This window comes from Thermothelomyces heterothallicus (genome assembly GCF_042370625.1).
Source record: "Thermothelomyces heterothallicus CBS 202.75 unplaced genomic scaffold P884_scaffold_3, whole genome shotgun sequence".
Classification (NCBI taxonomy): domain Eukaryota; kingdom Fungi; phylum Ascomycota; class Sordariomycetes; order Sordariales; family Chaetomiaceae; genus Thermothelomyces; species Thermothelomyces heterothallicus.
The window spans coordinates 1,613,220-1,627,547 of NW_027192564.1; the positions used below are offsets into that span (position 1 = coordinate 1,613,220).

General features: G+C 56.7%; 3 protein-coding genes across 3 annotated transcripts; 1 reads left to right on the top strand and 2 right to left on the bottom strand.

The window, feature by feature from the left end:
• Window positions 1–243: 243 nt before the first annotated feature.
• Window positions 244–2,559, bottom strand: P884DRAFT_297304 (kinase-like domain-containing protein; the record flags this gene model as incomplete). Its single annotated transcript, XM_069444504.1, has 4 exons — window positions 244–1,949; window positions 2,005–2,321; window positions 2,389–2,419; window positions 2,475–2,559. 4 exons carry the CDS (start codon window positions 2,557–2,559, stop codon window positions 244–246), a joined length of 2,139 nt encoding a protein of 712 aa, XP_069300819.1.
• A 1,701-nt stretch (window positions 2,560–4,260) lies between these two features.
• Window positions 4,261–5,898, bottom strand: P884DRAFT_297305 (uncharacterized protein; the record flags this gene model as incomplete). The annotated part of the gene is made up of 2 exons (XM_069444505.1): window positions 4,261–5,324; window positions 5,379–5,898. The coding sequence occupies 2 exons, from the start codon at window positions 5,896–5,898 to the stop codon at window positions 4,261–4,263; spliced, it is 1,584 nt and encodes a 527-aa protein (XP_069300820.1).
• Window positions 5,899–6,673: 775 nt separating this feature from the next.
• P884DRAFT_316353 (proteasome stabiliser-domain-containing protein) lies at window positions 6,674–13,318 on the top strand (the record flags this gene model as incomplete). The annotated part of the gene is made up of 5 exons (XM_069445284.1): window positions 6,674–7,122; window positions 7,190–7,236; window positions 7,299–12,749; window positions 13,097–13,208; window positions 13,256–13,318. Exons 1-5 carry the CDS (start codon window positions 6,955–6,957, stop codon window positions 13,316–13,318), a joined length of 5,841 nt encoding a protein of 1,946 aa, XP_069300821.1. The 5' UTR covers window positions 6,674–6,954.
• Window positions 13,319–14,328: the final 1,010 nt, after the last annotated feature.

Consider the following 14,328-nt stretch of genomic DNA (forward strand, 5'->3'; position numbering starts at 1 on the left):
GGAAGCCCCCCCGAGCACAAAACAGCGCAACGTCCTCCCTGCCTCACTCACCCTGGTGTCCCCCAACGCCTCCTCCTAGAGTTCATAACACGCCCTAACTCGGGGGTCCTCTACCACTGCCCCCAAAACCCGAGCCTAGACCGGTCATATGTCTCGTCATGTCCAGTGCGCGATAATGAGGCTGACCCCACCGTATCCCAAACAGCTCCTCCTTTCTTATTTTCCCTTTCTTCTCCTTTCCGTTCAAGCACCCCCGTCCTCCTCATCCAGCGGCTCGACCCTCACAAGGATCTCCTCCAGCAGTCCCTCCAGAAAGGTGCCAACGTCCTTCCCCATCCGCACCGGCTCCGCCTTGTCGAAGTGGTCGATCTCCTTGCACACGTGCGCCAGCCTGTACACCAGCTTCCGAATCTTTTCGTGAGCCGCCTCGGCGCGCTGCTGCTTGGGCGTTACCGGGGGCGGCGGCATGCCTGGCGCCTGCTCCGGGCGGTACGTCTGCTGCAGGTTGATCTGGCGCCGCTTGAGGGCTTCCTCAAGGGCCGGAAAGATGACGTCGTTGAGGGCGTCGAGCTCCCCGTTGGGATTGGAAGGCGCCGGGGTGGGGAAGGAGACCGGGTTGGAGGATGAAGGGATCCGTTCTCCCGCGCCCACCCCGGCGTTTGGCAACGGCCGGGGGAGCTCCTTGGAGACTAGCGGTTGGATGCTTTGGCTGGAGTAGGAGGGTCTGTGCTGCTGCTGCGGCTGCGGCTGCGGTCTTTGATGATTAAACTGGGAGCCTGGAGCTGGTTGCGTGGCGTTGCTCGCTTGGAGAGGCGGCGGGTAAGCCGAGTCCCGATTGGAGGGCGGCTGGTGTTGTTGCGATACTCCTCGGAAGGGCGGTATCTCTGGGATTTTCATGGGCACTGGCCTAGTAGACGAGGCCGTGGAGCGGACAGATGGGCTCTGTGGTTGGATGGCGGGGCCGAGATTCATGGCACCCATCTCTCGCTGCAGCTGTTCTTGCAGCACGCGGTCATAGTCCTCGGGGGAGCTAGGAGACGGAATTGGCGGCATGGGCTTTGACACGAGCGACGCCCGCGGGGTTTCGGGTCCGGGTCCGGATTGAGGCTTCTGAGGAGAGGGTGGTAGCGGAACCTTGCTCGGTGACAACGGCGCTGCCGCTGGTGTAGGCACTGGTTTTCTCTGTGGGGACGACTGCCTGGACGTGCCTGTCCCGGTTGCTCCTTTGAGCGTGTCTCTCGTGTCGGCAGCAGCGTACTTGCTGGGGCTGCCTTCTCGCCTCCTCTCGTCGCGGTAGTCAGTGGTATTGAATGCCGCTGACGCCCTCGCATTGGTCGCTGAATCCCCCATGGGGTTGAGCAGGCCGGGCCTATGTACCAGGTTGCCTCGCTCGTTGACGAGGCGTACGGTTCCGAAGTCCCACATGTCCTCGTTGATGGGGCTTCGGTTCTCGACCTGGTCGGCGTCGTTTCCGTCAAAGTCGTCGTCTTCCTGCTTGTGGGTCACGGCCCATCGACTATACCGCTCAATCAACTCCGTCAGGCAGCTTGTCTTCTTGGCTTTCTTGATAAACGGGTGTTTGAGCATCTCTCTGGCTGACGGCCGGTCTTTAGGGTCTCGCTGGAGACACAGCTCGACAAAGTCCTTGAACGCCTTTGTGAAATTGCCTTCTAAGCGCGGTGGCGGGTTCTTGGGAATGAGAAAAAGCACCTTCATTGGGTGGATGTCAGCGTACGGAGGCTCGCCGTTGGCAAGCTCTAGGGCGGTGATTCCTAGGGACCAAATGTCGGCCTTGTGGTCGTAGCCGCTCTGCTTGATGACCTCGGGCGCCATCCAGAACGGAGTTCCGACAAAGGTGTTCTTCTTGGTCATGGTCGCCGATAGCTGGCCGGATACACCGAAATCGGCCAGCTTGACCTGGCCGTTGGCAGCAAGAAGGATATTCGCAGCTACCTGGTCAGAAACGCACTGGACAGAAAGGATAGCAGTAGGGGGTTCCCTTACCCTTGATGTCCCGGTGTAGCTTTTTGTCGGAGTGCAGGTAGTCGAGGCCAAGAAGCAGCTCGCGGATAATGATGGCAATGTAGTCCTCGCTGATAAGGCCCGGCTTCATGAGGTCGGCGCAGCTGCCTCCGGCGCAAAATTCCATCACAATCCACAACTCAGCACCTTTGGCGTACGAGCCGTAGTACTTGGTGACGTAAGGTGACTGTAGCTCGGACAGTATCGCAATCTCTTGTATGATGTCCTCAACCTCATCTTCGGCGCTCTCGATATCGATGATCTTGATTGCCACTGACTGACCGGTGCGCTTGTCGACACTGACATCGTTTGTTAGCGACATGGGCGTATGCGTCAACGAAGGAGTGGTTGTGTTGAGGTAGGTACCCTTTATAAACCTTGCCGAAGCTCCCTCCGCCTGTTGGCAATGTCAGCTATTGTAGAACCATACTCGCGCACAGGAGTGGCTCAACCAATGCAGTATTCCTTCGTGTAAAGCGTCTCTGGGTCCAGAGACCCTTCACCACCGTCGTAATCTCGGTTGTCGCGCTCCGCCATCTCGATTTATCGCCGATGGAAGATGACGTGCCCTAAGGTGGACTTGTTTTCGAGACCAAACACAAATACCGTCGAGTGTTGTGGCATGCGCCTCAGCTGCATCCGGCACCCCTGGTCGGAATGACGATCTCTGACAGCCGCCGACAGTCGACGAAAGCAGATCGAGAAACAATCGCAGGACTGAGAAGCTCGGCTTTCGTAGAGACAAGATCTCGAGAAAGATCGGTCGCTGTAAGTGGCACGAGTGGAAGAAGGGTTATTGTCCGAACCAAACTGCTCGATCGGCGCAGTCGGTTGCCTGGTTGCTGCGATCAAGGGGTATAGGTATACTGGCTCGGGTGATTTAGCCAAGGAGTGGAAGTATTTGGTCGAGTGGCTTACGGAAGTTTTCCAAGCAAGAAAATTGCCAGATTGCGGATTGCGAGGGAGGTGTTCAAAGCGAGGATGTGTTGTGTGTGTAATGTAAATGCTCGAGACCTGCAACTGCTGCTTGGATCATCGAGTATTGGGACGGGACCCAGCAGCGGGCGACCAGTGCAAGGAGCCCGGTTAAGCTAAAAGACGAAGCCCTGGTTGTTCTCCAACGAGATCAGTGGGAGAAGGCTCCTTTGGATCTTCGAGATGACAAGTCTATTGAGAATCCTACACCGGCGAGAAGGGATAGCCTCCCTGCGGTTATACCGGATCGTCTGCAGTTGCACTGTTGCCGGATTGTTTTGGCTGCTGTCGCCGAGAGACGGGCCATGTGGGGTCGAAGAAACACAATGCCAGAGGGATTGTTTACTTGTCTTGACTGCAGCCCACCTGGCCGGGAACCCCGCCCGCTTCCCGCCCTACACCCCACCCTGCCAGGGGTCAGGCAAGGTACGGAACTCACGGCGCAACGATTCGTACCGTACCATATTTCCGTACGTCCGTACAGAATCCATACAACAACAGGTACGGATTACTGCTGTGTATTTCATTGCGAGGAGGCCAAGACGCGTCAGTCCGTAGGGACCCCGGCATGAGTGTGACGAGGACTAATTAAAGGTAGTCCTTCGCTTGCCAATGTCTCTTCGAGGAAGGGAAGGGTTCCAATGTTTCCGGCGGCCATCCTAGCGTCGAGCAATAGTTAAAACGGACTAGGCCTGCGACGTCAGCCGCACCCCCCCCCCCCCGGGCCAATGCATCCGTGGTCCTTCGCAAAAGATGAGTTTGATCGAATCCCACCCTCAGGCTCAAGATATCCGCTCTCCGGCTCCTGCTGCCTTTTTCGACCTTGCGTAGAATCTCCAAAAGACTCAACGTGAGGCGAGAACCAACATTTCCCATATGAAATCTATGTTCTCATTCTACCAACAAAAAAACGCAAAGTACGCCCTGTGCCGAGTGTCCCATGCATTGACGGGGACCGTATCGCTACTATCACGCCAGTTTCACCCAGACTAGGAAAATATCCTCCCAGGCAAAGAGGAGTCGGAAACGAGGATATACTGAACCCCTCGCACCGTGTGAGAAGAAAGAGAAGATAAGAAGGAAGAAAAAGAAAGAAAGAGACAGAGAAAAGGCCGTCTATCTCCCATGTTCAGATCATCTCCCGCCCTTCTAGTGAATCGGTCCATCGTGTTGAGTGACTAGCCATCCGAAAATGATATCTATCCCACTGGAAGCGGAGATTGATTGAAGAAATAGGACAGGTGATAGTCGACTCCGCCGACATTAGTCCTCAATAAATTCGAGCATGACCACGGCATTGGCCAAACCAGCCTCCTCAATTGTCTCGTCGAGATGGTCAATCAGATTGGCGCCTTGTGGCGGCATCGACTTGAGCTCAAACTCCACGCCCTCCTTGCCCGGCAGCGGCTCCGCCTTGAGCCACTCGTAGATGCGAGAGACGGGTTCGTCGAGCCGGAAACGGCGAATGATGCGCCCTGGTGGATATCTGACCTGCAACCTCGTCGTCGTCTTGGGATCGGCTGGCGGCTCGACGTGGGGCCGATCGGACGGTATCCTGGCGAACGCCGATTCTTGCGCCGAAGAAGCTTCCGGCTCGGCAGATGTCGACCCCGCCGGCCCCGCCTGCTCCTTGCCCTTTTCTTCCTTCACTTTGGTAAGTTCGTCGGGGTCGTGTATGTTTGGTTTCTTGGGGCCGCTGTTCGCGTCCAAACTGTTCTGCAAAGCCATCTCGAGCATCTCCTCCTCCGTCATCCGGTCCACATCTATCGCGCGCTCGGGCCGCTTGACCTTGGGGACGGGATTCTTGCTGTTTGCCGAAAGGCTATAGCGGTCGAGGAACTCGACAAGCTGAGCGTGGAATTCAAGCGCATTTGGGAAAGGGGTGCCACTGAACACCTTGACCTGCTCGCCGGTCCGCGGGTCAATGATGGCGACGTGTGGGTAGTTGTTTGGGTTTTGGTGAGCTTCGTTGGGGAGGTAGAACGTGATGTACTGCTCAGCCGCGTAGTCGTTCTTGTCGTACTGGAGGAAAATGAAGTTTTCCTTCACGAGAGACCTGATGGCCTCATCCTTCCAGATATCGCGGTTCAGAGCTTGACAGTTGAAGTCAGACATGTCCTGAAGGTTTACCAGAATCCATTTCTTGCTGTCTTTGCCCTCATCGCGAGCATCGTCCCAGCTGAGGTGTGATATTAGATCGTATGGCGGCCGGAAGAGTTCTGCCAGACGGGATGCTCGGCTGGTTTCAGATCCACCCAGCGATGCAGGACGCGATGTTCGGGAGCTGTCCTCCCAAACGGACTGGGCAAATGGGTTGTTAGGCCGGGCTATAAAACTTCCGTTAGCAAAAGTCGAGCCGGGAAGACCCAGGAGTCACCCACCTCGAGATTGTTGCCTCCTTCGGATCTGCTCGAGAATAGCAGCGTGCCCGCCATCGTCTTCATCGCCATAGGCCGGGGCAACCAAGGTCTCAGTGGTTCGGGCAATGGGGGCTCGCACGCCGACTTCGCCTGCGTTCTGGCCGGAGTACAACTCTTCCTGAAGCCTCTGTGCCATCGCTGCATCTTCCTCCTCCTGGGCGCGCCGGGCTACACCGGCAGCTTCGTCGCCATCGTCAGCCTCATCCTCAACCATGGGCGTGTCGTCATCTGAATCTATATGAATAACGCCCTGGGCATCCTCGCGGCCGATCTGTGGGCGACTAGGCCTACTGGACCTGCTGGCAGTTGTGGTTGTCGAAGGGCCGGCATTGCTCAGTGATTGTTGCAGATCTTCGTCGGCGAACCAAAGTTGAACCGCCTGCTCAAGGTCTGAGCTGCACAACTCCAACATGCGCTCAGCAGCCGTGCGGTTGGCACCCGTAATACCCACGAAAGCATTGATATCTTCTTCGGTCGCCATATCCACAGTGAAGTGTTGTTCCGATCAGTACCAGCGGGAAAGGTTAGAGAGTGCGGACAGCGGAGGTAGATGCGAGGAATTTGCTATCACTCGCTCGTGCTGTGCGGTAACTTTTTGTGGTTGGCAGCTGGACGGTCGCTTGCTCGGTCGGCAGTTAGGCGCGACGACGGCTGATGATCTTCAAGGCTCGAAAGTGCCGTGAGCGGGGGGGGCCCATAAACTGCCCCGCGCTCTGCGGTGGGGGAAAGAGGAAATGGGCAAGGCACGAGTTCTGCCGAGATAAAAGGAAATCTGAGCGCGTAGTTTGTACGAGGGATATTTTTGGGAGCCGCTCGGCGCGTAGTAATCAAAGTTGCCTCTTTGTCGTTGTTTGTGGTGCGAAAACAGTCGTGGAAGGCACAGATTTCTCTGGAATGTTGGAGCTCTAGCAGAAGGCTGCTGCCAGTGACGCAAGGACGACCTAAAGCGGGATCATTCAAACTCCCGACGTGGGGTCTGCCCCTCGGAACAGGGTTAGGGTCGGTTGTCGATCGGGCCCCTCGGGAATCAGGTTCAACAACATTGCCAGGTTTGAGGTCAGTTCCTCAGGCACTACTCTTTAAGGTACCTTGGACAGAAAGCTCCAAGCCTCGTGCTTAGTCACCCGGGCAGCTGCGGGTAGCCCAGGCCCTTTACATAGTGTTGCGTGTTGCATTGCGTCTCGTTCTGGCAGCCTGCCAGGGAAGCGCTACTGATGCAGCGCCGTGATATGCACCCCGGAACATCCACTTCACTAACCTCATGCCACAAACTCCTCAACACGTTTATACACCATAAATGATCCAATCTTCCGCCACGGTTCTTTGCTTGCCACGGTTCTTTGCTTGCAACGGCGATAATTCCAGATGCTAATCACTCGATTCAAAATCTGAAAGCGCGTCTGCCAGCGCCATTCCGTGGTTCATTTCGGATACCTTGCCGGGCCAATTGTGCAGACCCGAGCCCCGCGCTGCAGAGCTCTTAACGAGCAATCACGGGAGACTTTGAACTCATCGTCAGCCGCCAATACCCCACGCGATGGCCGCACCAGTTGATGCTCAACGAGAGCTCGATCTCATAGAGAAAGCCGAATGGCGTATTCTCTCCGCATCTTCGGACGAGGCGAAGCTCCAGGCCCTCCTGAAGGTCTACCTCGCTCCCCTGTTATTGAAGGCGGGCAGTGAGCATGTCTCGGTTCGGAACAAGGTTGGCAACACCTGTCCCTTTTTCTTGAAGCGCGAGCATAGACACTGATCCTTTCTTTCTTCTACAGGTGATATCTACATGCCAGACCATTAACAAGCTGGTCAAGTCTCCGGGGTACGCCTTCTGCCTCGCTTGGGAAGACATATGGAGGACTGAACGACTAACCTGCCGTTCAGGATTGTCCTCCCTGTCGCTGCCCTGCTTGACCAGTTCAAAGCTGCGGAGCAGCCGCTTATCAGGCACTTTGACCTGATTTACATACAACACAGCGTGGGGAAGCTGAGCGCCGACGAGCATCGAGCTCTCCTCCCCAAATCGCTCCGCGGCATCAGCAAGGGCTCAACGGCCTCCACCAGTCAACTGTTCAACGTTGTCCTGCGCATGCTTGCTGCGGTGAAAATACCATCACGTGGGAGCAAGGAAGATGTTGAGTTCCGGGAAGCCATGGGGCTGGCAGACCCCGAGGACGCCAGATTTGTCGCCGACTGGTTCGGAAAGCTGTTGCTTTTGAAGGCCAATGTGTCAGGGCAAGCTCCATCTCCGGGCTTGTCAGAGTCAGATATCAGTTTCCTCACCCTCGACAAACCGGCGGTCTGGGACCCCGCGGCCGGGGGACTGAACCTGGCAGAAACCCGAATACAAGTCGCGAATCTGTTGGCTAGCGGCGCCTTTACCGACGAGGAGCGGTTTATTCCGGCCATATACGCGGCATCTAGCTCAGATTACCGCATCTCAAGCGTTGGTGACGACTTGCTGAAGAGGAGTTCCGTCTCCCTCGAAGATAAAGCCCTGGTTCAGAAGCTCTACAGGGCACACTCAGCGCTGCCGGCGCCATATCGAATTCGTATACTCGGAATCTTGAGCAAGTCAGAGATTGCTACGACCTTCACGGATGAGATTCTTGCGGCCTTCCGCCAAAACGTCGACGTGCCGGCCGAGTCTAGCGACGCCATGCAGGTCGATGGCCAGCAGGTTGTCAAGACCTCTGGCCTCGAGCGCAACAAGCTCCACCGGGCACTGTTCGAGTTCATCAACTGGGTTGCTCGAATCGGGTCTGGAAAGACCGATTACAACAAGATCGGCCCGCCACTGGTGAATTTGCTCAGGGACTTTATCAGGGACCAAGGCTGGCCGAAGCCTGCAACCCAAGCCCTAGACGAGAGCACCCTGCGCTCCAGGGCGTATGAGACCATCGGGATCCTTGCCAAGGGAGCGTCCATGTCGGATAGTGAGCGACTCTCCTTGGCCGGATGGCTCTTCCGCTCTCTTTCCGAGGACCCGACCTCTGACGTTGTTGTCAACATCGACGGCGCGCTCTCGAGCCTTACAAGCCTGTTCAAGCCCCCACACAGTTTCTCCCTCAACACCCAGCTGCAATCTATCCTTTTGACCTACATGACGCTTAAGGACGATGATGGTGACGTCGTCCGGAGTGCTCGGCACGCCGTCACAAAGTGGGCGAATCATTGTCTTCCATTCTCCGACGTTTTGGCACGCTGGATCGACATCCTCGCTATCGCCGGCCGCCCGGACGAGCGTAGCGATGTGGTCGAGGAAGGTCAGAAAGGGCTGGATCCCTGGACATACTACGCCAACGACGACAGGACAGGGGTTCTGCCGGACTGGAAGGAAATGGTTCAAGTGTTTTTCAGGGAGCCCATCGCCCCCCTCAATGCTGCTTCCATATTTGCTGGCCGCGACCGGGGCGTGGACGTGGACGACAAGGGCCCGTTCGTAAACTTCTCCTCCCAATCGCTCCCGGCGTTTCCCGTCGCTGTCAATTATTGCAAGCAGATTATGTTCCTAACAGCGCTTGGAAAATTTCGGATCGAGCCGGGTTGGGAACGGCGGCTCGGGGCTCTCCTGCACTCTGACCTTTCTACCCGGCTAACCGTACGGGAATACCTTTCCGCATTTACCCGCCAAGAGCATTCTCTTTTCCAACTTCTACGGGCTGCATTTGATGGGATGATCATGGAGGATACAAGGATCGCTGAGTCATGTGCTCGGTCTTTTGTGGATATTGCATCTTTATCCCCTAGGGCCGTTTTGGAACCACTGGCTTTCCGGTCCAACGAGCTGCTACCCTTGATCAAATCGAACAAGAAGGAGCTTCGGCTCCTCGGTTCGCGGGCATTTGGGATACTTGCTGCTCATCCCAGCAACTCTCAACACTCTGTCGACAATTTCATGGAAGCCTTGATGGCCATCGCAAAGGGGCTCGCCACGGCTGTTGGAGCGGAGCTGAACGCCGTCGAGGGTGCTTTTCTTGCTCTTGGACACCTCGTCTCGCGGCGCGCATACTATTCTGCTGCTGGGAAGGACGGTCCTGCTGAGGGAGTTGCTAGTCACGGCCAGATATTCCCATCTCTTACGTCTGTTTCATCCAAACCAACAGCAACTCAGGAGGCATTATTCGAAGCGTACACTCAGCTCTGGACTGCAGCCATCCTTGCTGCCCCTGGCGGCAGCCAGAGTGCAGAGGGACCCCGGGACCTCTCGATAACATTGACAAAGGATTTCATCGACCCACTAGTCATGCATGCAAAGAAGGGCAACGAGAAGGCCATAACCGCTCTTGGAAGACTTGCTATAGCACTTCCAGAAACAGGAGCAACGGGTGGGAGCACCACCAATGATATGCTGAGTTCGATACTCGAGTCCCTCTACTCCCTGTACGAGCTTAGGCAGGTCGAAGTGCACTTCGCGGTTGGCGAGGCTCTCGCAGCAGCAGTCGCTTGCTGGGATGCGGAAATTGTCCGGCTCACCCTCGATGTTCAGGGAGAGGGAGCAGGCTTTCAGGTGCCCAAGCGCGGGGCACGCCTCACTTTGGTCTTGGACAAGCTCCTGGCTGACTGCAAAACTACGAAGCCGTCCTTGCTAAAGGCGTCTTGTATCTGGCTGTTTTGCCTCATCCAACATTGCTCCCATTTGGAGGAGGTTCAGTCACGACTCCGGGAGTGCCAAGCGGCCTTTACGCGTGTGCTCAGTGCGCGGGATGAGCTCGTCCAGGAGACGGCCTCCCGAGGTCTTGCACTCGTGTACGAAAAGGGCGACTCAGGCCTAAAAGGAGAACTCGTCCGCGATCTCGTGGCAGCGTTCACCGGCGCAGGGCCGCAGCTCAAAGTCGACCAGGAAACCCAACTGTTCGAGGCCGGCACTCTCCCGACCGGTGAGGGCAAGTCCATCACCTCATACAAGGACATCGTAAGTCTTGCGAACGAAGTCGGCGATCCGAGCTTGGTCTATAAATTCATGTCACTCGCAACCAATGCAGCCACGTGGTCGACCCGGTCGGCGTTCGGGCGCTTCGGTCTCAGCAACATCCTCTCCGACTCGGAGATCGATCCCAAACTCTACCCCAAGCTTTACCGGTACCGCTTCGACCCGAACCAGAATGTCCAGCGATCCATGAACGATATCTGGAAAGCGTTGGTCAAAGATCCAAAGACCGTATTGGAGACGCACTTCGACGCCATCATGCAGGACCTCCTGAAGAGTATCTTTGGAAAAGAGTGGCGAGTCCGCGAGGCCAGCTGCGCTGCCATCTCCGACCTGGTCTCTGGACAGCCGTTTCCCAGATACGAAAAATATTACACAGACATATGGGCATCGGCACTCAAGGTGTTGGACGACGTCAAGGCGACTGTCCGGAACGCGGCGTTGCACCTTTGTATCTCTCTCTCGACGACTCTAGTGCGGCAACTCGAGGAATCTGGTTCTACATCAACAGCAAAGGCCATGATAAACGAGGCTCTCCCCTTCTTGCTGTCCGAAAAGGGCATTGAAAGCAGTGTCGAAGACGTGAAGCTGTTCTCGACGATCACGGTCATGAAGATCGCCAAGAGCGGTGGTGACGCCCTAAGGCCCTACATACCAACGATGATTCCGCACCTGCTCGGCCTCCTGAGCACGATAGAGCCCGAAGCTATCAACTACCACTACCAGCGCGCCGGCGAGGAGAACCGCGAGAAGATCGACAAGCTCCGCAGCGCGGCCGTCTCGCAGAGCCCCGTGGCCGAAGCTATCGACAATTGCCTCCGCAGTGTCGACGCGGACGTGATGAAGGAGCTCGCTCCGAAGCTCCAAGAGGCGGTCAAGACCGCCCTCGGCATGCCCACCAAGATCGGCTGCGCCCGAGTCCTTTCCACCCTCGCGACCCGCCACGCGCTCTCCTTCGCCCCTTACTCGCCGGCCTTTCTCAGCCTCCTCGAAAAACAGGCACTCGATCGTAACGACGAAGTGAGCCAGAACTACGGGCGAGCGGCCGCCTACTTGGTACGGGTCGTGCCGTCTCCCGACACCAAGACGCGTTTTGCCGACCGCCTCGTGTCGCTCTACCTCGCAGCCGAGGACGAGACGCGGCGGCAGAAGGTGGCCGACGCCGTCCTGGCGCTGGCCAAGATCTCCCCGGACCACTTCGCCGCCCTCGAGACGCAGCTCCTGCCGTTCGCGTTCCTGGCCCGCCACGACACGGACGAGTATGTGCGCCGGGCCGCCCGCGAAGCCTGGGACGCCCATGCGGGCAGCACCAGTCTTACCGTTGTGCGCTACCTGCGCGAGATTGCGGCGCTGGCCGCGGCGTGCCTGGACACGGCGCAGTGGGCACTACGGCACGCTGGCGCCCTGGCTGTCGCCGCGGCGGTCGGTGCCGTCGTCGCCGCCGGGGAGGCGTCCGGGAGGGCCAACGCCGAGGCGCTGCGGGAGGTGTGGCCCGTGTACGACCGGGCGCTGGCGCTCCGCACGTTTGATGGCAAGGAAGCGCTGCTGGAGCCGTTCCCCGGATTCGTCAGGGCGAGCAAGGTGCTGTGGGAGGGCGGCGGTAGCGAGGAGGCGGTGGCGCTGGCAAGGCAGCTGCACAAGATCGCGGTGCGGGAGGCGAAGCGGAACAATGATGCCTACCGACCACACGCGTTTGCGTGTTTGTGGAAGGTCGCCGCGGCCCTGGAAGACCTCGAGATGGTCGGGGAGATCGCGGACGTCGTGGGGGAGTACTTGGCGGCGCTGGTGGTCGAGGGGGGAGAACAGGGGGGTGGCGATGCCATGGACGTCGACCCGCCCGAGGAGTCCAAGCGGCCGAGAGGAGACCTGAATCTCAAGAGCCGGACGGCCTGGGCGGCCGTCGAGGCAATCGTGAGGGGGTACAACCGGATGCGGATGAAGAAGGATCCCATAGCGGTCCTCCAGGACGCTATCACCGCCCTCGAGAGTGCTGCTGGCAAAGGAGGCAAGACGCCTAACATCCGGTCGCCGTGTATCGCAAGGCCGGAGCTTGCAACCATTAGGCGGATGTTTTGGTATGACTGCGTTCGAGAGGTTCTGGAGGAGGCAGCGAGCGGAGCGGCCGTTGCTGAGGGCGATTTCGATAAGGAGCGCCAGGGACGGGATGTTGTCAAGTGGTTCCTGAACACGCTAGATCTCGCTACAGACGATGCTGGCACTGAAGGCCAGCGTCTGGCAAAGGCCAAGGCAGTAAACGCGACAATACGGTTGGGGGAAGTACAGGCGGGGCTCTCGGCCGACGCAGATTGGAAGTCCGAAGTGAGGAGCCTTGTTGACAACGCTGTGGCCACCGAGAGATCGCTCGAGGTGCAGAAGGCTTGGAAGGAATGTCTCGATCTGCTTAAGTAACTGTCTTTCTATAGTGCTTGAACATCAAAAACACTGTCTATGTTTGACGTTTTCATCCGCCAGTTGTTGTTTCGAAGTGGTGGTGTGTGTCCTTGTGCAGTTTCTACTTGTTCAATCTGCGCGTTTGGCTTCCCTGCACTTTCTGGAGAAATGTTCGAGAGATAGGTCGATATGAACTGCTCCTCGGCAATTTGGACTTGCCCATCAAACTCAGTACTCACGGTTTCGACCTGACGATTTTTTCTATCACCTGAAAATGGCCCATGACTGGCGCACTCGATCAATATGAGATATGGAATTCCTGCCTTGAATCCCTCCTGACTCGTCACACCCGAATTACCAGCTTATCCAAGCACATTGCTGTGGGGGTTGTTCGTGACCACCCGATCTCTCGGGTGGCAAAGATTCATCTTCAAAGCTTGAGGGGGCAGTGGCTGAGGACAAGCATGGATCCGGTAAGTACTGTGTAGCTTGATCACCCACCTACCTACTTGACATCCAGGTACCGCCGCAATCCGTGGGCTCACATCGCGAGCACCTAACTTTTGATGGTACTTGGTGGTGAGGTGTTTGGCTGATTCTGAGTTCTGGCGTTGCTATATTGACGAGCTAGGGGATTTTTGAGTCAGGATCGGCACTGTTGTGCCACCCTTCTCTTCTTTCCTGGCTTGACTGAATCATGCCAGAGGAGACTCAACCGGGTGCGACAGTGTTTGCCAGTCGCTATCTGACCGAGTCTACACCGGAGCGCAACGAACCATCTGCGAAGGCTACAAGAAGTTCAAATTGAATGGCTGTTGGTCACCACCCACATCAGACGCACGGGTTCGAGATAATTAGCCACATGCGCGCTGCGGCGATTCAAGAGAAGGAGGGAGACGTCACCAAGCCCATGGACGCGACTCTCGTGACTGGGCCATGATGTAGTGCAGGCTTTGATGCTTATGGCAGTGGGAGAGGTTCCACGTCCCAGCAGTAAGGGTTTAATTTTAATGTAAAGCTTGACAAAAACGTGACGACACTGGTTTAGGAGCGGCGATGCCGCTCAGGTACCGAAACTCGAGGCTGTCAGGGTCAAGCCCCGTGGATTTTCGTTGTCCCCTATGCAGGCGAGCGGTCCAGGTCTCGTGGCCCTTCGTTTGAATGGGAAGAAACTGAAGGCGGGTAATTGCAGCGCAATTGCTGCCGTGTAAACCGCACTTTCCTACTCCGTACGGACAGACATACAGACAGCCCAGCTACCTTAGGTAGGTACCTAGATAGAACAAGGCCGTTGCAGCTAAGGCAGCACATCCAATGTTCCACAAAAAGATCCGGAAACCCCAGCAAAGGGAAAAGCAGCTTGGCTAACAAAGTGACCAGTTCACCGTCTTGCACAGAGTAATTACTCCGTAGATCTCTAGCTTTTGATCCAGTCCGGACAATATCTCTTACATATATAGTGTAGTCGGCTTGCCACCGACGCCCTTTCTTCCTTTCAAAAAAAACAAAAACAAAAAAAAACAAAAAAAAAGAACCTGCATCGACCTGTAGGCTCTATTATGATCGCCCGAGCCGCAATTTTTTATTTTATTT